The sequence below is a fragment of the Corvus hawaiiensis genome, chromosome 6, assembly GCF_020740725.1.
Source record: "Corvus hawaiiensis isolate bCorHaw1 chromosome 6, bCorHaw1.pri.cur, whole genome shotgun sequence".
Taxonomy (NCBI): domain Eukaryota; kingdom Metazoa; phylum Chordata; class Aves; order Passeriformes; family Corvidae; genus Corvus; species Corvus hawaiiensis.
The window spans coordinates 47,557,488-47,583,353 of NC_063218.1; the positions used below are offsets into that span (position 1 = coordinate 47,557,488).

The following is a 25,866-nucleotide window of genomic DNA, read 5'->3' on the forward strand; positions in this document are numbered from 1 at the left end:
AATGGTAACAGTTGATGCAATGGTTCATAGAGGTGTACAGATTATTTCCCCAATTTGTATACAAACACTAAATCAATGGGATTCCTGTGTATGCAAAACTTACTCAAGTCAATTATTTCTATTGGGTGTTAGATTAGAGTTTGCCTGGAAGACAAATTGCACAAACGTTTACTGAAACCAAAACCAAGGTTACTGTGAAATGTACTTGGAAATCTAATACAACACATACTTAAAGAATGAGCTTACATCAAAAAGGCAAAACGACAAAACCAATTGTCAGTAAGCACTGTATTGATAAAGATAACCTCTCCCATGATTTGTCTGGCATCTGTGCACTTCTGCTTGCATTGCTATTCTACCTCTGTTCCTAAATCATGGAGAAATGTAAGACTTCTATTCTTATTCCTATTTCTAAAAAGTGTTGTGTGAGCAACTGAGGATGAAGGAAAGTTAACTACTGTCAGGCAACTGAAGGCAACTGATTTATTAGCTACCCCAGTTTACCTCTACTTGTGTCCTTTCAAGTAGTCCATCCTCACTGAACTTAAACTCCCATAAAGCAACACCACCACCTACAGCTCAAACATCAAATTCTTCACCATATGCTAATTGCACCTCTCTCTGTCCTGAGCTAAAAGCTTTATCAGATCTAAGAGTAACAGATTACTTCTTTTGTGAATATGCAGTATCACTTTAATTCTTATTATCCAAAATAGAGTTTGGTTTGGAAAAATAAAAAAGTAACAAAAGAAACAAACATCTCAATGCAACTCCACAATGTGCCTTGTTTAAAAGAAAGATCCTTCTCTATGTCTTCATCCTGCATTTTGACTTCTGCATTCCAGGAATCACCATGAAATGTCTTTCTGCCTTGTAAGCAGAACATTTTAGTTCCAGAGCAATGCAAGTTCCTCAGAAATTGGTGCTTCTGTATTTCTAAGGAAAAAAACACCTTTGTCAGCAATGGGAACTCATGAGGTGTATGCTACAGAGACTTATTTTTCTCCACTAAAAATGTATACCACAGTATAAAAATCCTGTTACTCCAATTATTTTTCAGTAATTATTTCTTACTTTGGTTCTTTGTCCCATGCTACCAAACATGTCTTTGACAGGCTGAAAGGGATACTTCTTCCTTGGTTTCACAAAGGTGGGTGCAAGGCTGCATTGTACAGTTGAGAGAACCATGGTCTCCGTGGTGACAGTGATAGAGAAAGCTACAATCTTGTTACTTACAGATAATAGAAGTTGAAGGGAAGTAAGAGAGCCCACAGATTATATTCTGTCCCCTGGTCTTTATCAATTCCTCCCCAAAGTAGTAAAGGCAATTTGTAAGTGGCTTTTGTCTCCTTGCCTGCCCTAGAAAGCTGTGTTAGTGGTTTTTGTACTAGCATAGTCTGGGTCTTAGAGAGAACCACAAAAGCTTCAACACAGAAAAGGGCAGTGATTACCTGAATTTATTGTGTGTAACCCTGGCTGTGCCTGTTTATGGACCGTGTTTTCTATTGTCACCAGATGTACAGTTATGCAGAAGAATGCATACAAATTGTTCTTAAGATGCAATCCTAAGCCACTCATGTAGCTGTTTATAGCTTTCAGCACCAAGATATTGGTTTATAGCTTTGGCATTAGTCCAGTCAAGAAAGCTCTGTTCAAGTCTTTTGTACTGAGTTTTCACATGGTTAATCAATTTATGTTCAAAGGAGGCTTAAATGTGTCATTTAAATGTTTTGGGGAACTGTGGATAACAGTCATCAAAATTTAAAAAATGAAGAAGCAAGTGTGTGTCAATTTAATGGCAGCTTTGTTTAAATACAAAGCTAAAAGTTCATTGGACAGGGGAATTTCTTTGAGGGAAAAGGCACAGAAAGCTTAATAAGATTTCACTTCTGGTACTAAGTTACACTAGCTGAAGTTCTGAGCATCTCTTTTTCTATTTCCAGACCCTTACAGTATTCGTTACATGCTATATATTATATTAATACATACAGGAATTAGAACTGATAGTAGAAAATGACTGCTGCCAATGCCAAAAAGTGATTGACAGTGATTCATGATTAGATACATCCATAGGGATCTGCTGTGTGAACGCCTAAGCAGTCAACAGAGGAGACCAACAAGAATTTTGAAGATGCCATTCACAGGTGCTCCATTCTCTGAGGAGCCACAGATGTAAGCAAAGTACATTACCTGTGGCCTGGTTTAGCATTAGAGGTGTAACTCCATTGTACCCAACCCACCCCTGCAGGTTAGGGCAACCCACATGTGTGTAATGGATCTGTTCCCATGCTTACAGGATTCAACTCTGTCAGGAAAATGCATTTTTGGGATGGATCTCGACCATATTAGCTGCAAAACCTGTCTGCCACCTGACATAAGGACCCCCTGCCCCAGGGGGTTCTTCAGTAGAGGGACTTTTAACTTTGCCACGTTGACCACGAGAGGGCACTAATGCACATTTGCACTCAGTGCCTTCGGGATGGGAGGCTGGAAAAGGGGTGCACGATGAAAAGGGAATCTCGTGTACAGGAAGGAGGTGACAGACCTCGCCAATTGAAGTACGCTGTGCCCTCCATACAGCTGTCACTGTATAGACTATCATTCACTACTGCGAACTGGTCAGATCAAGAATTATTGGCCAGCTAGAAGAACCACCTATGAAATCCCATGTTTGGTGTCAGTCATGTGCATATTTGTTTTGCCTTGGAAAGTAAAGAACACAAAGGTAACGTGCTACATTATCTGCCACAGTTGTATGGGTTGCTGGGGATAGCTTAAACGCAGTGTACTGTCACTAATGCCAGCAGAACTACCAGCATGATTTCTGCCTGAGAGGGCATGATGCTTTTGACTTGTAACTATCCAAATCATTACAGGTGAGGTTGAAATTTTTTAGAGTGATCTTGGTACTCTGACTTAGTCTGACACAGAGCTGACTTACTGTGAAAAAACTAGCCAGAAGTCCGCCACTTATAAACAAGTACATTTTGCAGAAGGACCTCTCAAACAGTAGGATTCAGTACAATTTGTCCATAAACCTAAATCTTCTCCTGTCTTTATATATCTTATTCTCATCTATCTTACTCTGCGTATTCCTGTTGCTATTATTCCACCTTGAGCTCTATCCAGAGCACCCAGGACTAACAAGCATCTTCAACTGGTGTCACTGATAGCACAATTTTTGCTACAGCAGGGAGTATCTTGACCCTTTTGGTTTTCAACTCTTTGTGATTCTGTTTTTCAAGCGAAACTCGGTCTACTTGTCTCCTTTGAGATAGCTTGCTTTCACATCATCAATAATCAGATGGACCTCATGACATATATTAAGCAGCTAAACTTTAGAATAAAGTATTTATGTTGAGGTTTTGGGGATTTTTTACTTTTGAGTGTCCAGAGATTCCATGACTTTTGGCAAGAAATATAGAAAAAAAAATATCTGTATAGTGGCTGCTGAATTGGGATTCCAAAATCTGTTTCTGTTAACTGTTTTTAACCCTGTTTAAGTGTAGACCTCCCAAATGATGCTGAGTAAATTATTTTATCTCTCTGTACCACATGTCTGTCTTTGTTACCTGGGGAGAGTCATCACTGGGAGAGAGATTGTCACATTCTTATGTATGACAAGTACTTTGTAAGAGACAGGTTTTACTCAGGTTTGGACTGCTACATCAAATTGTAACATGAAATCTAATAATCTGTAGAGGCTGACATGAACAACATATGTACAGCATATTCCCCTTCTAAAAAATGTGTTCATTTTTGTAAAATTGTCCACCAGAATGGAAACAGTGTTAAGGCCAGGTCTTGATTTCACTACCACTCATGTTTGTTTACTTGGTGCATTTTTTAAAAATCTATTTACACCTGTTATTTGGACTTTAGAGAGACATATGACACTGTTCCCATCTAAATTCATTACATGTATTTTGCCTACTTCTACTATTCCAGGTCAGGCCTGTTTCACTAGTATTTCTTTCCATGTGAGTTGTGTGTTCTTAATTTTAGGTATATTTTGTTTTTCTTAATAGCAAGTGAGATCAATTAAAAACCCAATGAAATATCTCTTCTATGGCCTCTCTTATCCTGTGCCTTGCAAATTCCAGGATTACTAATGTCAGTTTCTGTGATTTATCTCTTGGGGTGAAGTTGTTCTGACCTGCAATAACAAAGTACATCATTGTTGGCTTGCATGTTATAAAAATGATGCACAATACTCACATCTAAAAGTCAGAATAAACCTTTTATGCAGCTCTTTGTCAGTTCTACAAACGGTTTTAGTTAATCGATGCCATAAAACTTTCCTTCAGGCACTGGTATTCAGCATTCACACTGGGAAATGCAGTTTGAGTCTGACATTTTAAATACTGGTGGTATTATCTAATGAAATAACTCGAGGTTTGAAAAGTCACATCAGTAAAAAAGCACAAAATTACTGCTGAGTATTTAAAAACATCTTTTGGAACACTGGGGGAAACGACAGCATTGTTTTGCTACTGTTTTCCTGCAGACACTTTTAGCTTGACCAGAGGTCTACTGTCTCATCAGTGCATCCATGTAATCTTCATCAACATTAATGGGATCTACAAGTTCATGAGGGCGTACACTGAAGTCAAAATTATTTTTTCCTTTATGCAAATCCTGTCATGAGAGAAGCGCTTGAGAGCTTTTGTCTACCTTGCTATAACATGGTAGATCTAGCAAGCAAGATATCAGGATTTCTCCACAATACCATTCTTCATTTTGTATTTTATTGATTTGCCATTCCTAGGAAAATAAGGACAGTTGCCCAGATGATGACAAACTGTGGAAACTCCATAGGCTTTTATCTGATATTTTAATAATGAATCACTGGATAGACATTTTCTTACATTTAGGTGTATAAAGAGTAAAGGTGGCATTTTTGGAATTTGTAAGGCCCTCAAAGAAACAATGTGATATCTACTGAGGCCATTTTCTTAGGATTTCCTCAAACTCTGTACTCTCAGAAAAAAGATGACTTAGAGGAAAGATGTAAAAATATCATGGTGGAAAAGGCAGAGGAAAAAAGAAAAGCCTTCTGTGACTCTTCTCTTGTAGAACGTGCTGTGCTGTATTCCAGGCAAGCCCATGCCTAGAGGCCACAATCTATCCTTAAGTGTATGTGACCTACTAACCACAGTGAAAAAAAAGAGCAGGTGATCTGATTTACTGCTTTTCTCAGGGAATAACTTTTGCCTTGGTAGGGGAAAATGGAAGAAGTTACTCATGTTAATGTGTGCTGCTCTCATGGGGTTCACAGACCATTCCTCAGAGCAGTTGTGTCCCAGCTTTTCAGCATAACTGTTGAAAAGGTCAGTGCAAACATTCATTCACATATCCAAAAAGAGACAATCCTTCAGTCCTGTTGTTGGAGTATTTGTTTTTCTCATTTCTAGGCAGCTGAAAAAAACACTAATATGCAAAGAATACATTTCCGATACAAGAATCTCAGATGTCTCAAGAACCCTCCTCAAGGATCGCCGAGTGTATCACCAAGAGCAGACGAGGTGGAAATATTTTCTGAAGAGGACTGAAACAAAGAAACGGAAGATAAGGGCAATAATGGGATCTTAGACATCTCAACTTCAGGCTGCCTACTTTTAGCTAATCTTAATAGGACCTATGTTTAGGAAGGAGACAGTTTGCCCTTTTTTATAACTGGGCCTCTGCCAGTGAACTGGCAAATATCTGTGACACACAATCTCACCAGTTGGTTTGGCAGCTCTTGGTCAAAGTGATTTCCCCAGTTCATGCAGTAAATCAAAAGCAAAACCCATATAGCAGGACAGCACCCTATTTTCCAAAGTTTGTTTATTCAACCAGTCCGTAACGCTTTCTCCCTGTTCCAGCTGAATCATTTAATCATTACAATGCTGGAGTTTGTTTCAGCTTTTTACATTGCCAGCAGGTAGGGATTTAAAAAGCACTTTGCTGCTCACCTCTCGGTCATCCTCATAACTTTCATCCGCATATTGTTTTATTTTGCTGGAGGCTTTCCCAACAGACTGGCATTTTCTCTGAAAAGCTGCATCACCTATGGAGCTAGGAACTGTGACCTTCTGGTGCTTGAATGGTTCTGTGGAAACTTCAGAATATCTTTTTGTTTAAAAAGAAGCCATTAAAATACAAGTTTCAGAGAGTCTGAAACACCCTCCTACAATTCTTTGCTCTTTGGGGAGGCAGGGAAAGTGCTTCAGCCTCTAGTATTCTGGACTGCCCTGTCAAATACCTAATGGACTTTGGAGCTATTTTATTCAGGTTTTGAAGAATAGGAATTGCACTTTTATCTTAGCAGCATTAGCTCAGCTCAGTTGTCTAAAGATTGTTCTACTATCTAGTAACATTTTCTAATCTCTAATAACTGTTGCATCTAGTATCCAGAGTTCCCACTCCGAATGTGTTTTGGCCCCCATTAAAGGCTCTGAAAAAATCAGAGATGTGTTACTGTTTCAGAGTATGGCTTTTGTTACTTTTGTTGGGCTTTTTTTTTTTTTTTTTTGAATAAACAAATTATTGGTGCAGTTAAGAAATACATTTTAAGGGAAATTATATTGGTTTTCCTTTGTGATATAAAATCAGTATTTTGCCCAGTATAAGCTATCATTTTCAGCAGTTCAGAGACCTCAGCATGCAAATCTTCCGAACAGCCTCTCCCTTCTTGCCTGTGCAACTGGCAGAGGAAAAATCCTGTAGCTTTCTTTTGATGAACAATATCCTTTAACCCCTTTAATTGTTCTTCAGTTCTTCACTTTCTTTCATCAGATAAAACCCTTCCTAGTGCTTTATCCTTGATTCTGCTGTTGGAATGTTGGCTGTTGCTAACCTACACCTGCCTTGCAGCCGTCATTCCAACTGCTGTCCTAAGTTAGCAGCAACCTCATCTGATCTATCTTCCTTAAAAGCTTATCTTTTGCACTTGCCGTTGTTATATGTACCAATTTGATGAATAGATCAGTTCTGTTCACTGGTGCATAGTGGCCTCAGGTTCTTGGCTCCTTTGTTCTATTTGCCTACTGCTTATCTTGGCACTCTTTTTGATTGTTTTCAAGTAATGCCTTTTGTTTCCTGTGAGACTGATGTGAATGCAAAGAAAAAAGTCCTGCTTTTTCACCTCGTCAATCTCTTTGCTCATCTTTTACCAAATAACCTGGGACAGTGTATTTTTATGGAGCGAGGGATCTTTTATCATTTTGCCATTGCCATCACTGCTGGCCTGTCTTCAACTTTTCCTTCCAGCTTTTTGTGAGAACTTAGGGCTGGATGTCCTCTTAAATTCCCAGCGGGGCCTAAATCACTACGTATCTGTGAACTTTGTTATTTCCCCTTATGTGTGAAATGTCAGGTATGCTTTATCTTCCAAGGGACACAGCACAACTCCAGATCACCATTCCTGTCTGAGGGTGATTTCTATAATTCTCCCTGCAGAAGGAATGGAAGGCAATTGCAAGCAAGAAACTAAGTGCTTCATGTAGTTAGGAGACAGGTTATCCAACAGCATAATGTATAAAATGTCATGTGACAAAATGCAATGAAGGAGATCAGCGAGACAATAAGAGGAGTGAGATGCCTGAATAAGACCCTGCTGGCCTATTCCCAGGCCAGGGGCTGTCAGCACATCTGGATGAGCACAGGGGCACAAGGGCTGGCAGGAACACAAATCAAGGACTCTCCACTCAGCTTTCAGACTAAGGGGCTCACTGCTGAGGGGTGGGATACATTACGGGATGTAAGGGAAAAGCAGTTCTAGATTGCACAGGACTAATTATGGGATAGGGGAGGAGCCAAAGGTGGAGAAAGGGAGTGGGTTAGGTGACTTGGGGAGGGACAAGATTGAGAAAATAGAGGAGTAAGCAAATAATAAGGCGAGTTACCACACTTGGCTAGTCATAATGCCTGTCTGGTTATGCTCTGTGCCTGATCCGTGCAGTCTGACCTGTGTTCTTATGAAACTATTTTCTAATTCAGTCCTGGGTGAGGAGTGTCTCTGCACACGTGTATGGGGATGTGAATCCAGCAACTGGAGGCAGACCACAGACTGGAGGGCCTGTGGGTCTGTGATGCAGTGACTGATCAAGTGTGGGTGTGTGAGTGGGTGTGATCCCTAGCACAGATCAAGCCAAACCAGCTGGTGAGTAGGGAAGTGGTCTGGGAGCAAGTGGGGTGAGAGGGTCTCTAAGGGCCAGCCCCAGGTGTGAGAGCACCCCTGAATCTCTATCGACAAGAGCACAGGGGAGGCAGCGGGGATTGGGGGGTCAGACTCACTGGCTTGTGTGAGCAGGTGTCAGCAACTGAGTGATTTGGCACCCAGGTGCCAGCTACTGGGCAGACTTGACTCTGTGGTCTAGACAATTAATATTTTTCCTTGTTCATCCTGATCAATACTTTTTTAGCCTACTTGAAATCACAACAGAGAAATGTAGGAATATTCTACGATGCTGACTGTATGTTTCACTGAACCACCTGTGGTAAAATCTAGAGAATTTGCTTTATTCAATGTATTTGACATCATATAATTTCACTGCATATTGTTATAGTGCCCATAAAACATCCATGACAGCTGCTAATAATGTACCTTACAGTCACTTCTATGCGATATCATCATAAAGATCATCAGTCAGTGATCAGGGTGCACACGCATTTTGTGGCAAAAACTGAATGGAATTCTACTAAAACCAGAAAAAACACAGGCAGAAATTGTGTTTCTCTTTTCACATACCTACTTTCTACATCTTAAAACCCAACTGCTCGGAAGTCCCAGCTCCACTGTTCCTAGGCTTCCTGAGCAGTCACCTTGCTGCTGAAATTGTTCCATACAGCTGCAGGATTTCAAGAATGGTGCCTCACACATAATGTTCTTTCTTTCCTTTTTGGGGTTCTTGAGCATTGATCTATGGATGTTACTTGTCTCACGGATTCACTGTCTTCTGAGAAGTATGCCCATAATCTGAAGAGCTATCTGGCCATCTGTCACGGTGTCAAGTTTTTAAGGGAAGACAAAAACAAGCTCACGAAAAAGAAATCTGTTGAGGAGTACGGCACACACAGAAACAACATCTGGCTCAGAAACTCCCGGAGCTGAAAACAATTGGATCCTGAGAGAGTACTGCAGGCAAGAATCACATACACTTGCCTTGGACTTATTCTTCCTTAAGTTTGTATTTACAGGCACCATTGGAGATACAATATTAGGGTAGGTGGAGACTTGATATGACAGCTGAAGACAGACATTCTTTTGGTCTCTTGTACCTCAAAGGTCAGTTACCACAGATTCATCCTCATGCTGAAGTGTCTGATTGCTTTCAAGTTTGATTTCTGTCAAGACCCAGTCACAGCTCCACTTAGTGAACTAAATGAATGTGCCTGCATATTGATATTATTATGAAACACAAAGCTCGGTGTATAAAAAAAACCCAACTTCGTACAGAGGTTTTCACATTGCTATTAAGCTGGAAATAGCTTTTTGTTTCTTAATAGTTTAAAAATTCTGTGAGGCACAGGTAATGACAGCAGCAGGCTTGAGAAAATGACAGTAATATTTCCAAAGGAATAAAGAGAGTCCACAGTCCAGAGAAAATGATACTGTGAAAGCAGTTATCTATTTTGTTTTTAAACATTTTACAAGCCTTTACCTTAATTCAGCTTGAAATAGAGATGATATGTAGATAATAAGCTAACAGTTCATTTTTTCTGGGTGAGTATTAAAAATGAGGTACTAGAATATGTAGAACGTCAAGAATCCTAATAATAATAGCTAAATTATTATTAACAATAGTAATAATAGCAACAACAACAGCAAAATCTCCAAAGAGTCTGCCTAACTACTGTCATGGTATAGATTTGCTGAGCAATGTAGACCAGTTTTTAGGAACTGCCACAGTGGGAGTCTGTGTGGAAGCACTGCCTTCCAGTAACTGATGTTAACTAATTAAGTTCCTCAACACTTGCTACAATAGGAAAAGTGTCTGAACTCTGAGGGTGTTCTAAGAATTTGAAACACCACCCACTTACTGAAATCCAATCCTTTCTTTTCTTGCAGTCTACCTTGGCTTCTTACAAAGACGGTAGATACCTAATACAAAGGGGAAAAATGTTCAATTTTAGACTGTTAACATCTGTTCATAGATATTGCAGACTGATACAATTATCCTCAATTAAACTATTATCAGTTTGTCAACAGTATTGATGACTAAATGTCCCCCAAACACCTGGCTCAGTTTCTAATGAAATATCTATACAATGAAGTTAATTCTCAAAATATTAAATCCCAATACCATTTATCAAAGGGGTGTCGTGTGTCCCTACATATGTGGATGGAACACACAGTTCAGGATGTGATAATGGATCCTGACATTGCAAATGCTGAATATTTTTGTCCTCTTTAACTTTAGTATGTCCTTATCATTACCGTTAGCCATTAGGTAATTCTAATTGGAGAAAAAGTCCTAGCTTATTTGAATTCTTCTTACCACAAGAAGCTTATTGATTTATTATTCCATGCTAATTACACAAGTTTATTGGTGACTTTTCCTGGAAGCCTTACACTTCCTTTTTTTTTTTTATTTTTCAGTACTAACTTCACACATCTATTCAACTGAACAAGTGAAAAACATTGAAAAAAATCTTCCTCATGGAAGATTTTTCCTGGAGCTTCTTGCATCATCTCGTGATCCATCTTGACCCTTAAGATTTCCATGGGAATAAGAGGAAAGGCAATGACAAGCATCTAAGAAAACAAATGATCATGAAGACTTCCATTAGACACAATCTAGTGTCAAAGAGAGTGGGTAAAAAATGCAAAAAAAAAGCAAATCCTTTGCTTTGCTTTTTTTTAGAAGTATGATAAATCTTAGCAAAATTCTAAATCATTTCTTTTTTGTTCACTGCATACTCAAGCAGAATTTTTGCTGGGATCAGTGTTGAGTCCTTCCTGAGAGAAATTTAGTCCTTAAACAAGAATAACAAAAGAAAAATAATGGAGAAAAGGGTAAAAGTACTGAAGATTATGCCAATATGCTAACTATACACTTAAGTTTACACTGCTTGTTCATTTAAGCACAAGATTATACAGAATAAGGTCAGGGGAAATCATCCCATATGCTTCCCCAAAGATATCTGATATACCCAATGACAGCAGAGTCCTGTTTATTCAAAATAGTTATGGAACATCAAAACATTTGGATAAACAGGGCTTCAAATAATTGAGGGAGTTATTGTATAAGTAATTCACACCAGGGGGACATAACCTAGATTCAAAGGACTGAGTTTCAGATCAAAGGGGTACAGATAAATGGGATTTGGCTTTATACGAACAAATAAATAATTAAAAAAAAAAAAAATCCAAACCAACATTTGACTATTCAGTAATCAAGAAATGTCCAAACATTTTTTCAAAAAGAGTTTAGGACTAAAGGTTGAAATTGTTGCAACAGGCTATACAGAAGGATATTCCAATAGAATCAAAATAACCCAACTAAATGAGACCAAAAAGATATGGGAGTTTTCAGGGGGGTCGGGGGGAATGGAGGGGTGCTGTGCGTGTATGTGTGTGTTTGTTTGTATTGTTTTGTTTTATCTTCCAGTCAGGATCATATGAACTTCACCAAGTTTCTGACCTTATTCCAGCCATGACACTGACACATATTTTGTGGCAGAAGGTGGGTATTTGTAACATCCATGTCTCTTAACCCACTTTCCTCAAAGCCCAACAGAAACAAACTGTGAAATACACAAGTTTGGTCCTGAATGGACAATATTGTCTGATTTCTCGTCTTTCTATTAATATCATTATACACATATGGGTCATCTACAGAGAGACATCATAATCTCCTCTTAAATACCTTTTAAGATACAAATACTGGAATTAAAAAAGATCTGTGCTGATATTCACCCCCTGCATTATTAATATGGTGGTGTGGATACTTTGCTAATTTATACAAATAAACAAGATTTTCCTTTTTCTTAAAGCTATGCACACATTGCCATAATTCAGCGATGTTGCTTAGTGTCTGTAGGGACTTTTTGACAGTGGCAGGGCAGGGAAGGGCACAAGTTTAGGGAGGAGTGAAACCTCTGAAACCATGACACATTTCTAACACTTGATTTCTGTAGCCAAGAGCTCGTCAGGGAGAGTGCTTCTCCCACCATGGTGCCTCATCTGGAACAGCTCAATCCTGACTCATAAGCCATAGGGAAAGGAGATCTTCTGAGAGATGTGGTGTGTGCCTCAAGTTTCAGAGACATTTTTTCAATCTTGTTGCAAGATGGACCAGACTGTCCTGCTGAATCCATCCTGATGCCTCTGGGCCTCATGGCTGGGTGTTTGAGCCCTCGGGTCTGTCAGTGCTGCAAGCTCTGAATCCTGCGCCACACCTGGGGCAGGTTTGCTTCGCACCATGGGCAGGTGGTGCCTCACCCCTCAGCCACGGGACAGTAGGTCCCGTGGGCCTGTTAGCCTCCCATTAGCCACGTAGCCCATTTACCCTCCACAGGGATGCTCCACACAGCCATGCCCCTGCCCTCCGGCCCCCGACACCCCACTCACTGCTTTGGGCGGGAAAAGCCGCCATGTCACTGTGGCTGCCAGCAGTGCTGCTGCCTCCTCTCTGGTCCCCTTCTCTGCCCCGGCAGCTCTGCCAGGGGCTGCAGGGCAGAGGGGAGTGGAGCACAGTATGGGGACGTGCCACCCTGGTTGTTGGTGTTGTTTTCCCCAGCTTTCTTCCCTCCCTCCCTGGTGAGGGCCTGCAGGCTCAGGTGCGTGAGGTGACACACAGGTGCTCTGAGGGGAGAATGCGTGAGGCGGATGAAAGGGGAGCAGAGGTGTGATAGGAGAGCAATGCGCAAGGAAAGGTCTGGGAAGCTTGGAGAAATGGCAATTTGGAGTTGAGTTTAGTAGTAAGGGCAAAGTAAACACCTCTAGGGGCTGGAGGGGGCAGAGGTTGCCATTGGAAAGACACAGAAGCAGTCCTTGGCAGGGAAGGAGTCCTGGTGGGTATTCACATGGGGTGCGGTGTGGAGGGCTAAGCTGAGGAATGGGGATGGTGTTTTGGTGTTTGCTTACAGGTTGCTGCACTGACACGCTCTGGAAGTGAGTAAAGGTGAACCATAAAGAGCAAAGCAGGGTTGTTTTGTTGTTTTTTTTTTTTTTTTTCTAAGCAAGTGTTAGGGTTTTGTTTCCTGAGGAAACCTTGGTATTGTTTAAGGTTTCAGTCTACTGGCCTGATTTCCTCCCACCTCCTCATCTTACTGACTCCTCTGCAACCTGTTGGATAGTCATGTTGTCTGTGGTACAGGTAGACAGCCAATTTCTAGTTTTATTCCAATTTAAAAGAGCATCTGTTGTATCTAGATATAGATATTTGAAAAAGGTAAATTTCCCTCTTCAAAAAAACCAAAATAAACAAACCCAAAATAGTCTTATTTCTATGAGCAACAGATAATGATAAGGCTTGTTCAAGTTTTGCCCTCTCTACTTTCTCTTTTACAGGCTTGTGAAGACTACCTTCCCTGACTCAGGAATTCTTGCTCTCTCTGTGCTTCAGTTGGAATTTGAATAGCAATATCGTGACCAGTTTTCTGTCTGAAGTAGAGAAGAGAAGGTAAAAATGGACCTTGTGTGTGGGAACAGCTTCAGCCTGATATCCCTCAAGTCTGGCTGAAACTGTTTATGGTCCTGAATCCAAAAACACATAGGCTTCTGCTGAACTTGAAGCATCTCTGCAGAATCCCTTCTTTTGTCCAGCCCCTTAATCTCTGAAGGTTAAAAACAGCCATGAGTACTTGGACAAAAACAGTGAAAGTTTTCTTATACTGCTATTATGGTGCCTGTGGATCAGGCAATCTGTTCCTATTGCCATCTAATCCCTGGATTTTTGGTTGCAATTTTAATTTAGAGAGTGGAAATTCAATTTTTGATCTGTTCATCTAAGGATCCAAAGTTTATTTGCTCCCATCAAGTTCAAAAGCAGGTCTGTGACTGAGTTCAGTGGTTACAGGATTGTCCATGTTATTTTTCTCTTCTCCCCCACAGCCCTCCACTTTCCCCAAGGTTCTCTTTAAAGAGTAAAACCTCTAGGAAATACAGGCCCACCAGAATCAAACAGAATCAAATAATTTCCTAAGCTCATTTTCAGAAATAGGGGTTTTTTTCCCCTTTCCTATTTTCTACCACAATCTTGCCTTTTCTTTAATAATCTGGAACTGCAGCTGCATAGCAGAGTAGAATTCAGAGGTTAGAAAAAAAAAAAGAAGTGTATGTTTGGGTCTTAAATTAATATACACATTAAATTATATTTAATTATGCCTTATCAATAGGCTGATGAACTTAAGTGTTTGCTGCTGCCATTGGTCATGATGCTCTGTAGCAGGCAGAGGCAGCAACTGCTGCTGATGGAAAAGAAAAGGTAGTGGAAGGAGGAGGGGAGAAGAAAGAGGGAGACGAAGGGATTGGCTGCTTTTAATGTCATTCACAGCTGCGAGCCCCGGCTCTTCCGCTGCTCCAGCTCTGGCTCTCCCTTGAACAGCTCCTAGAGAGAACAAGGCGTGCGGAGCTCGGATCACCAGCATCATGCTCCTTGGGCTTGGATCGTAGATCCCCCTCTTTGAACATTAAAATAACTCCTTCGTCTTTCAGCGTCCCAAGCAGACCCGGCGAGAAAACAAGCACGTGAGAGAGAGAGGAAAGAAAGAGGAGGAAGACGAAAATCTGCAACCAAGGGGACTAAAGCAAAGAAAAAGAGTGCTTTGCTTGCACAGCTGCAAAGTGGGAATTTAAAGAGCTGCAGAGAGAGAAATTCCAGCTCATCAGCACATACACATTGCAGAATTACAGATCCAGGTAGAAATGACATCAACAGGGAAAGAAGGCAGCGGAGCTCAACATGCACAATATGTTGGACCCTATCGTTTGGAGAAAACCCTAGGAAAAGGACAGACAGGTTGGTTCTTTTGCAGCAGCACCGGTGCTAGAGGGAAGGTGCTGTAGCAGCTAGTGAGGTGTTGGGGATGGGGTGTTTGAGGGTTCAGGTTTTCCCATTTGCTATTTCAGTGAAGATAATATTCATAGGGGGTTTTGGCCTTTATTTATTTTTAGTTTTCATTTTAATTTCTTCTTTTCTTCATTTTTTTCTTTTCTCCTTTTCTTAAAAAGAAAAGAAAAAGAAAAAAAAAGCCCAGGATGCTTTATGTTCATTACTCCTGCTAATGGGTGTTGTTCTGATGACAGCCAGAGTGCATGCAGAGGAAAAAAAAGATGATCTGCTGGTGGTGAATTTTCACATCCGTTTCTTCACTGCCCTACTTAGGAGCATTTTTCTTTTAAATCGAATTATATTGAAATTAAAGGTTCACAGCCTGTAGTACCGAGGAGGTGGTGGTGGTGGTAGTGGGGGAGTCACCAGCAGTATTTCATGACATCATGATTGAAAAGGGTGTAGTCCTTAAGGTGCAGTTGGGGGGGGGGGGGGGGGGTGGAAATATGTACAGTATGTCTCTGGCACTGACTGCTGTGGGTATTCAGCAAATATGGATGGATGGGCTGGTGGTTTTTGTGGGTAGGGTCTGAAATAAAAGAAAAATAGAGGATCGGTAGCAGAATTCATTCTGGTTATGCTGTGTTTTTGTAGGAGGGGTTGGGAGGGGGGAAGGGAGATTATTTAATTATTTTTCTTAAAGCTTGTTTATGAAACTCGCCCCCAGCAGATTTTCCTGAATGGAACAATGGTAAGAAATATTAAAAAGAGGAAAGCGAGTGGAGGGAATTAGCAGAGAGCAGGTGCTTCTGCCCTACATGACATAATTAGATCCCCCAAATGCGTTCAAGATCTGGACTTACTGTTGCTTGCTTGGATAGCATATTCACTTCAAGGGCAGGGGAGTATTGACTGGAAGAAAAACCCTTAAGAAGAAGCCCAAATGTCTTCCTTTTCAAAATTTTTTTATTTTTAGTAACAGGTGCAGTAAGCAATGGCATCTGGCAAATTCATTGGGTTGGGATCCCCCCAAAAGTGGATTGAGACTTGAGATTATAATTTAGGGAAGGGGTAAGATCAGCCATAGGGGGGCTTCTTTGGGCATGTGGGTGTTAAGTGTTGTTCATTATGGTGGGACAATAAAACATGATGCATTGTGGTGTATTTTTTTTTTATAACCCAGCCGAGCTTTGCCCATCTGTTGTCTAAAGGATTTAATAGGCGTTTCCATCCCCAGCTGCTGCCTCTGCTCTGCCTGCTTCCTCACTGCCCTGCGTGGCAGCAGCTCTGCAGTCCGCAATTTTCTTGGGGACACAGTCAAAATCCAGATCTTTCTCTGTAAGAAGCAATGCTCTTCTGAGATGATTGATTATAACCTCCCCCCCATCCTTCCCCTCCTCTTCACAACCCCATAGCAACCGTTCAGAGACATGGATGAAGATGACATTGTCTTCTAGTGCAAGTGACTTTTATTTATATTTCTTTTTTTTTTTTCAATCTCTTCAGTATATCAGCTGCTAAAGGTAGTTCTCTGTCACTGTTTTGGTTACCACCTTTATCCTTTGCATAGCTCAGTGGGTCTTCTGCAGTTGTGTTCTTACTAAAATCTGTTCTGATAATGGTAATGAAAATATTCTACCAGCAAAATTGTGGTGTATTGTTAATAAAACTGCCCTATTTCTGCTGATAATCCTTTCCTGAATACTCCAGGTGATCAAAGAGCCAGCTGTAGATGACAAATTCATTTTTGTCTTCATCACCATTTCCTTTTTTCTCTCTCTCTCACCTTCTCAGTACCCCTCCCTCCCCCTTAAATGCAATTGTGCCTGAGATTCCTGAAAATACAGCTGCATTAACCTTTTGCTCCGTGTTCTTATAGCCTGACATTGTGGTCCTAAAGGGTTATCTGCAGCTTTGGTTATTTTTTTTCCTCTCTGCTAATCTTCCTATCTTCCTCCTAAGTGATTAGAGACGTGGGGGTGGAGAGAGAAGAACAGGATGTATTTAGAGGCTTGCTGCTGTTGGCCTCTGCAGTTATTCAACCGGCTGGACAAGGGCGAAAGTTTCCTTTTGCAGTTTTACCGTATAACTGATCTTTATAGATAAGTCTCTGCTGTTTGCACACATGAATGCACATGAAATGCACAATACATTGTGTCGTAGAAGCTGGAGGTGGGGGAAGGAGGAAGAGAGATCTTGAAAGTAGCTGATGTCAGTCTGTGTCTCTCTTGTTATATCCGCCCTTGATTAATGGAATAATGCACTGAGGTGAAATCTAACTCAGTATTAAACATACATGGCTAAATATGGAAAGATGCCTTCTGGTCTTCTCGCATTTTCTGTGCTAATCACATTTGGGAGCATGCAGAATGGCATGAAGAGTGTGTGGCATGTAGCTCATCCTCATCCTGCTTGTTTTGGAGGGTGAGCAGGCTACCTGCAGCATTTTAGAAAGAGGACAAGCAGTGCAATATGAGGGCCTGATTCACTGTAGTATATTGTGTATCTTTGCATTTGGGTTGCAGTGGCATACAGATGAAGGAAATAGTGGTTGTATTCATTCCCTTAGAGCTTGACTTTAAAGCTTGGAAGATTAGGAGGTAATGTCTTGGAATTTTTTTTTTTCCAAGGGGTTGAGGAAGAGTGAGAAATAAAATCTGGCAAAATGAAATGATGAATAGAAGGAAAGTGTAGGCTGTGTTGCAAAGTCCTGTGCGTTTTGCAGTGATCTTCCTATCCATCATTTTTATTTGAAATAAAAAAAACTATTGACTCTATAAAAGTTATTTCAGATAGGCAGGTCAAGCTTTGCTCTGAGATACACTGGCATTATACAAAAATATTAATTACTCTTACCTCTTTTTACTGACATCAGAAGGGGTTTTGGGGAGGAGTGAGGGTTCATTCATAGCTCAGAGCAAACTTAGAGAGGGTGTCATGGAGGGAGAACTTAAGGGTAGGTAGAACACTCATTGGCTTTGTCTCTGTGAAGTTCTTGCTGATTGCCACCTTAAAAGCTGAAAAAAAGTGTTTACCAGCAGCAACCTACTGGTCCCTGCAGAGAGGTCCAGTGTATGTGGGACATTAGTGAGACCTGGTGACATTTGGCTGTGGGTGGGCAAAACTGACAGGGGGAAAAACCTTCTGTTCAAATTCATGGGTAACAACTGAAAGTGTTGATTGATCAGAGATGCAAAATTTGTCCTGAGCAGCCTTCTGGGCTGGTGCGTCATGCTTGCTGAGGGTGACTGATGCCACAAAAAGAGGATTAGGGTCTCTTAGGCAGAGAAGTTGAAAGGGGGCTACACGGGGCAGTGCTGTAAAATGGTTGGGCTTAGGTCTTTGCTGCTAGTGGGAATAATGCAGCATATGAATTTAATATATCATTTGAGTACCGTAGCAAGATGGTTTGCTTTTGTAATAGGTTGAATTTAGAGCACCTCTTCTTGACGTCATCTGGCGGAATACCTTATGGAATCTCTGTTTAAATGATCTTGCAAGAATACAAGAGGCATCACAATCTTGATTGTTGTACTCAAAAAATTATTTTACAGAACTGCCAGTGTAAAAAAATCACTGTTGTGTATATATATGGGTGTGTGGGGGAAGGTTGGTTTATCACAGTTTCATTGGTACATTCTTTTACAGTTAATTATAGGAGGTTTTCATTGTAATTAACAGTAATGAGCAAAGGATGTGTGTCCTGTTACAGTAACACACATGGAAACAGTGTCCCTTGAGGAGCCCCAGTCATACCTGGTCATGAAGGAGTGTCTTAGGCTTAGATAAAAGAGAGGCTTTTCTCCATTTGCCACTAATTTTACATGAAACCAGCTCTTGTGTATTCCTTGCTCTATTATTTTTTTAGAATTCCACAGTTATCTCTGTTCATGTGTTTCTTTTGACCTCATTAACCCCTGTTTCACCCTTGAAACTCTTAACAGTAATTCAAACTGACTAGTGAATATTTATTAATGAGTGCAAAGATGAGGAGCTGAAGTATGTCTTGTGAAGGTCTTCAGCATTTTGGAGGGTTTTCTTCTATTTTCATTTGACAGTCACTGTATAGGCTTCGGCATCATTGCTTGCTGTAGCATCAGTTGAATGCCTAGCTGAAATTTCTAAAATGCTGATTTGTCTACAAGCAATAAGGCATTGGTTCTAAGTGGGAGTTACTCTATTCACATTGAGATAAACTCCATGGGAAGTTTAATGTTGCTTATCCATTTTGTTATGTTCCTTTTATTCTGTTTTAAGCCCGGTACAAAGAGTCATGCTTGAAACTCGCGGCACTCTGACCTTCACGAAAAGTGTAGGGGTTCCCTTTTCTGCGTTGCATCCCATATAGCTTACAGCTTTTGTGGATAACAAAAACCACAGTTTTTGTGGATAACAATTATATATGAGCCATGAGTGAGGTGTTCAGCAGTGTGCTTTTGGGTTATGTAAGAACAGAAATCATTAAATTTGGGTCTTAGTGAATTTAATAGCCTTTTATACAGTGAGAGCTTAAACAGGACGTTTCCTTACAGCCTTAACCATCTGTTTCCAAGACACTGGCAGAAACTGAAATTTTTTAATTTTTTTATTTGTCTCTGTCAAATTTGGTTGAAAACTTCAGCTCTATTCAAGGAATGTTGAGTAGTCAATGGGATCTCAGAAGCCTGGTTTCCTTAGGTAAGTAGGCTAAACAAAGTATATCCTCTTCATTCATACTGCTATAATTTTTTTTTTCTGACCCAGTGTATTGGATCTAGAGAGAATCTAAGGAGTACAGTTTTCTTCCACTTAGCTGTCTAGATGAATATATCATTGTAAGAGGTGTTAATCATTGCAGTTTTCCTCATGGCCTTTTGAAACACACAAGCAAACTACAAACCAGTATATATCCTAATATTATTTTCATATATATACTTTGCTCTTCCTCATGATAGTCTGTGAAGACTTAAATGTTGAATTGGTAATCACAGAAATAAATACTGCAAGCAATACTGTAGGTAGTAGAGGTGTTAAGAATGAAATTTTCCCAAGAAAGGTTATGTCACAGTGACTTTCATTTAATGGATTATCAAGTAATGATTATGAGTTTTGAGAGATTTGGTCTTTCTTAATTTTATATACCTTTGATCTAACTGTTCAAAAGTACTGTTCGCCTGCTTTACTGACTGAAGTAAACTAGTATTACCCTGCCACTTGCCTGAACTGGAAAGTTCAGCTATCCCTTTTATGACTTTCACTCTTTTTATTTGTTTTGTTTAGTTTATTGTTTGAATTAGCAAATTCCTGTTTGCTAAATGCAGTGAAAATTATTTTTAACTTCCATCCTTCTGCAAACTTTGTAGGGGCATGCCATTAGTCTTTTACCTCAATATCAGTAGCACAGTTATTATGAACTTGTGGAAACAGCAGCAGGCTCTGAATTACTGTTTTTCTTTGTAAAGCACAGGAAGCTTTCTCACCCAAGAGTTGTTAAAATTCGGATACTGTCAAATGAGTAGGACTCTATGAGTATGTACTTACATTTCAGATGCCAGCAGGAGCTATGGAAGCACTGATTTCAAAAATAGGGTTCTTGCACTGTTTAAGCACTTTTCTACTTTTTGCCACTGTTCTAATGCCATTTTGTTCTGCTACAGTGAGAAGGACTGACTTAGGGTGAGGAGAGAGGTTGAAGAAAGGAAAAAAGCTTCTTGTTCGAATTTACATCTTGAGAAGAATTCTTTTGATCTTTAGAAAATCTGGAATTCTGTGAGAAGACCAAGTGTAGTGTTTTAGGTGGGTTCTTACAATTCCTTTTGTAAGCTGAGTGGAGCAGGCAGTGTATGCTTTGGATTTCCAGCATTGCAGTGTTTTTCCATATACCATAAGTTTACTCCATACATTACATTTTGGGAAGTCTTTAATATTGTGTGCTTTTGATAGTTAAATGGTAATTGCGATGACAGTAATAAATGCCATACACACCTAACAGTTAGCAGGTAGGTAATATAGAACAAATGTAGGTAGTGGAAGAATTCCAGCTTTCAGAAAAAATTTGAAAGGAAATGAGAAGTTTGGAAGTAATACCTTCTGAAGTAAAAGACATTGCATGAGGACTGTATTATGGACATAGGAGAACAGTCATAATAAGACGAGGTGGAAACCTGGATGTAGATTTCCGTGAAGGTACAGTAAAGGCAGAGACATAAATGAATGCTCAAGTAGTGGTCCTCTTCAGATGCTAAGACACTGTAATTTGCCCTTGTGAAGTCAGTCCATACTTTAAGTTAAGCTGACTTCATTAGAAAGATTATCAAGTCTGTGATACACAGATGAGGGTGGATTTTTTTTGTTTGTTGTGGATTGTCCTATTAAGAAATATCCCAAAGAAATTTTCTGGTTTTGTTTTAAACAAGCCCAAGATGTTTAGCAATCCTAGTCAATAACGCCGTTCATTCTGCTTATGGAATATGAGGAGATTGTTTCATTTCCAGTTCATGCATAAACATTATGTTTTTCTACAAAACAGCCATAATGATCTGTAGAATAACATGAATAATTTGTTGTAAATAGTGTTCTTAATGAACTTGAACTGTCTTCATCTGCAGTGTCTGTAAATGCAGAGTGATTTCCTTTACATCCTTATTTGTTTCAGATTTTCTGGCAAACAGCTATTTATATCTCCTTTCCCCAACTGTCTTTACCTCACTTATGGATTAGTTGCACTTATGCAGTATTCAAAGATTTGAATCGTGCTCTTGAATGTAGTCTGTTGGGTACATTGCATAAGAGAGTTGCATTCTACTTGGATCATTGTGCAAGCACTTCCAATACAGATGTCTGCAAGTGCAAACCAAAAATTCAGTTTTGCTGGACAGTTTGGACATGATTCCTATGAGCATCTATGTTTGGTAGATGTAGGTATTCCAGAAGGTCTTTTTAAAAGGTACACAAATGTGACCAAATGAAACTTAATTTAAAATGCCTACTTTTAGAGCATATTAATATCATTCATCCAGTTTCATTTTACTTATTCTACATTTAATTTTGAATAGGGATATAAAATTTTTATTAATTATGTTTACAGACTAGAAACATTACTAATAAAAATATCTTAAAAACCACACTAAAAAAATTACCCAGAAGATTTTTTCCATTGCTTCATAGCTTTTGAAAGTTGGGTTTAAGTGGAGTTTAGGTGGAACAGCAGAATTTGTTTTGGTTCCTTTCACAGAAGCGCATTACTGGCTATTGATGTAGCTGCAAGCATTTTGTTCTTGGATGTGTCGTTTGTGGCAGAGATGGCTATGAGGGTGCAGTTGTCCTGTGGTCTGTATAAACAGGAATACACTGATTCTTTTGTAATGACCTTGGGATAAAGTTTTTAAAGGCCATTAAATGCAAGTGTGTCATGAGACTAAGGATAGAAAGCAATCTGGCCAAAGAAGGTGAATGATGGTGTGTATTTAAGCAAATGCAGGTACATTCTCTTGCAAATGGTACTGTTGCCTTCATAGAGGGCAGAGTAACCTTCAGGCTGGTGCAGGTGGCTGATGCATGGTTACTCAGTGCTGGAGTTGGTAGAGTAGGACGCTTTCCTTGAATTGTTAGTGCTCTTGGCTTTGTTTTGAGAAAATGATTTTATTATTTCCTGAAGGCCACAGAGACATGTCAGCTGATATAAAGTAGCCCTAAATAACTCTTTCATGGAGTTCTGATGGCCAAGCTTACTGTTTTGCACCCCATGGCTGTGCCAAGCAGTTTCTACCTTTTAGACTTTTGTTGTACCTACTTTGGCTTCCTTTGTAAAGATTGCTGCTTGCTTAGAAGGACAAGAAATACTTTTAAATTTTTTTTTTCCACAGAAACATTTTTAATTTTGGATGGGGTAAGGTTAGACCTGAAGGGACTGTTCTTTGTGTAGCTCACCGCAGATAACAGGCTGCTTTTCAGTTTCTTATCTAATATCCAACTATTGATAATCAGTGATTTGTTAATTAAGGAGTTTGGAAGAAAGTAGATAACTTGCCAGCTACTGACCTAAGGAGATTATTGCTGGTGAAAAATTTGCACTCAGATTTGCAAATCAGCTGATAGCAGATGGGTTAATGCAGGGTGCAGGGGGATATTGAGGAGAGAAATCATAGTCAGGTGGCTTAGGGTGGAGTGCAAGTACTATGTATTTTTCTTTCTTGTTATAATGTTACAACACTATGTGGGAATTATAGGCATGATAATATTTCCAGTGAAGTACTTACCTTTAATTTTTTTTTTTTTTTTAAAGAAGGAAAACTGTTTTCAGGCATCCATTTAGTAAGTGTTCTTCTGGCTCTCTACTTCTACTTACAAAACAACACGCTGTCTTTATATCCTGAGGCTTTTGCAATTTTGATTTGGTATCTTTTGCAGTATATCCTTTATGTGGGAGAAAACAAATCAGTGTGGTAATGTATATATTTTTTAATAATGTCTACATTACCTATGTGTTAACACACTCTGTTTTTGCAGTGTCATTCCTCTGTGTGTTCAGCTTTAAATGCCATAAACTGATTCTCCTTGTATTTCATCTATTAAAAGCACTATTGACTGCAACAGAAGTAATGGAGGAGCTGGTTTCTGGAAGAAGCAAGCTGGACTGGACCAAAAATATGTTAGTTTTTTACTGTTTGTCTAAAGCCTACTCTAAGAACTATTACGTTTCAGTCTGCCAAACTGGAACAGCTGCCAATGAGAATGTACTGGGTCTTCACACTGACCTAGCAGACGATGATGAAATTGCTTGGCTCTTTATCTTCCATTCTTTTTCTTAATTGTTTTAAGTGTGGCTAGCAGTGTAGACACTAGATTTCTACACAGATACTCCTATTGGAAAAGTGATTGTTTTGTTGCTTTGGTCCAGGATGAGGCACACCAAAGCCCAGGTTCATAGTGTTGGCTCATCTGGTTTACAGGAATATCATTTATGAGGAAGAGGGACCTGCAAGAACATATTTGCAGCTAAACATGAGCTAGAGATGTACAATTTCCTTTTTAAAAATTCTATTTAAAAAAAAAAAAAGAAAAGTCCTGCTCCGATGAAGTCTGGGCTCATCTAGCATAAGACTTTGCTAAGACTACTGCATTTTGTTGCATTTGAATTGAAGCACAAGTTTAAGTGGGAAAACAAGACTTCATATCCCAAATCTCTGTGGTGTGAAATGCACTGTGTGGGATGCTAAAAATTTTCTGATGTCTTTGCTGACTGCTTGCCAGCAGAGGATTGGGGTACTTATCATGCCAGCCATTTGCCCTGGGTGAGTTTCATTCAGTGAGTGTGTGAATTCCTTTTAATAACTGTGACCTGTCCCTAAGATTAAGGAATGAATTTGACTCTTAAAGATTTTTACCATACTGGAATCTCTTAATCTCTTCCAGTATTCTATTACAAAGCTCTCATCATGTTTTCAGGTTCTAAATGATGGGTAGCTTGACTGTCGTGTTGAGACAAACTGCTGGCAGCAGGTACAGGTTTGGTCCATGGTTTTCTTTTTGAAGTCCATGTCATCTGGTGTTTTTTGGTTTGCATTTTTGTGGGTTTGTTGGTTGGTTGGGGTTTTTTTTGGTTGCTTTTGGGGTTTTGTTTGTTTATCTTTGTTTTAAACTTTGACGTTACCTTGCCTCTTCAAAGTGGAAACTGGTCCAAGGATTGTCATCCTAATTTAGAGGCTACTAGACAGATATTTGGTTCTTTCTACAGCTGAAATCTCTTAGAGAAAATTAATTAAGACCCTAGGAAGGTATTCTCAGAAAATTTTGGGGGATGTTACAGTTCCAAGGCTGAGACCCTTAATCATTTAGGCCCTATTTATCTTACTGCTAAGAGCTGGTAGAAATACTCAAGGACATAGCCCATATCTAAATAAGCATATATTATCATCAGAATTTTTTTTTTTAACTGTATGGTCATGGTAGACTGAAAAACAAGGTACTTTTATGGTTTTCTCCTACTTATACAAGATGCTTTGTCTGTGGGAAATTAATGCTGATGCACTGTATGTCCTTGGAGAATTATTTTATCTTAGGTGTATTTTTTTTTCTTCCACATTTCATGTGTCTTGCCTAGTTTGTGAACTGAGGGGAGGGATAATTTGTGTTACATTATCTGCATGTAATCCCTTTCATGCTAAGGCATTAATCCTAGTGAGGCCTTTGTGTGTGAACAGGAAGTTCTATTTAAATATAGGAAGAAGCTCCTTCACTGTGAGAGCGGGTTGCACCTGGCACTGGTTGCCTAGAGATGTTGGGAAGTCTCCTTCCTTGCATCTGTTCAAATCCAGACTAGACAAAGCCTTGAACAGCCACTCCAGCTGACCGTGCTTTGACCAAGGATGTTGATCTAGATGATCTCCAGAGATCACTTCCAGCCTCAACTCCTCTGCTATTCTGTGTTATCCTGGGCAGCTAAACCATAGCTTGCTCAGTGAACTGTCAAACTACGGAACTCTGTTCTCCAGTTTTGTACCCTGTATTCCCCTGCTCCTGCTCTTTCTCTGTCCCTTGCCTCTTGGACTAGGTGAGGACAATGTCTGGGGCTCATTTGGAGCTGTCTCTGCTGATTGTCTATCTTTTTTTTTCTCTTGAAATACATTAAGATTAAATCACAATTGAGCTTTCCAAAGTGGGAGTGATAGTTTGAACCTCTCAGGGTTTTTTCCACAGACATTCAGCACTTTCCATTAAACTTGTAGAATCTTAGAGACTTAACCTTGCTCTTTCAAACTTGGTTGAAACTTGATAATGGGTTCTAATGTTTTGGGGGATTTGCAAACAGACAGCTGGAACATTTAAATTTTATTTCCTTAAAAAAAATCAGGTTAACAGAAAGCTGTTCTAAACAGCGCAGCTTCTCTAATCTTCATTTGGT

At 39.7% G+C, this 25,866-nt stretch overlaps 1 protein-coding gene across 15 annotated transcripts in view; it reads left to right on the top strand.

Moving 5' to 3' along the window:
- Positions 1-14,494: 14,494 nt before the first annotated feature.
- The window catches only part of BRSK2 (BR serine/threonine kinase 2), a 311,051-nt gene continuing 299,679 nt past the window's right edge, over positions 14,495-25,866 (top strand). For 10 of the 15 annotated variants that reach the window (XM_048306081.1, XM_048306083.1, XM_048306084.1 and 7 more), the window contains exon 1: positions 14,495-14,951. In XM_048306081.1, coding sequence (XP_048162038.1) covers positions 14,858-14,951 — 94 coding nt within the window. In that variant the 5' untranslated portion in view covers positions 14,495-14,857. The remainder of the gene's footprint in view (positions 14,952-25,866) is intronic. The other 5 variants (XM_048306088.1, XM_048306089.1, XM_048306095.1 and 2 more) reach the window with 2 other exon arrangements.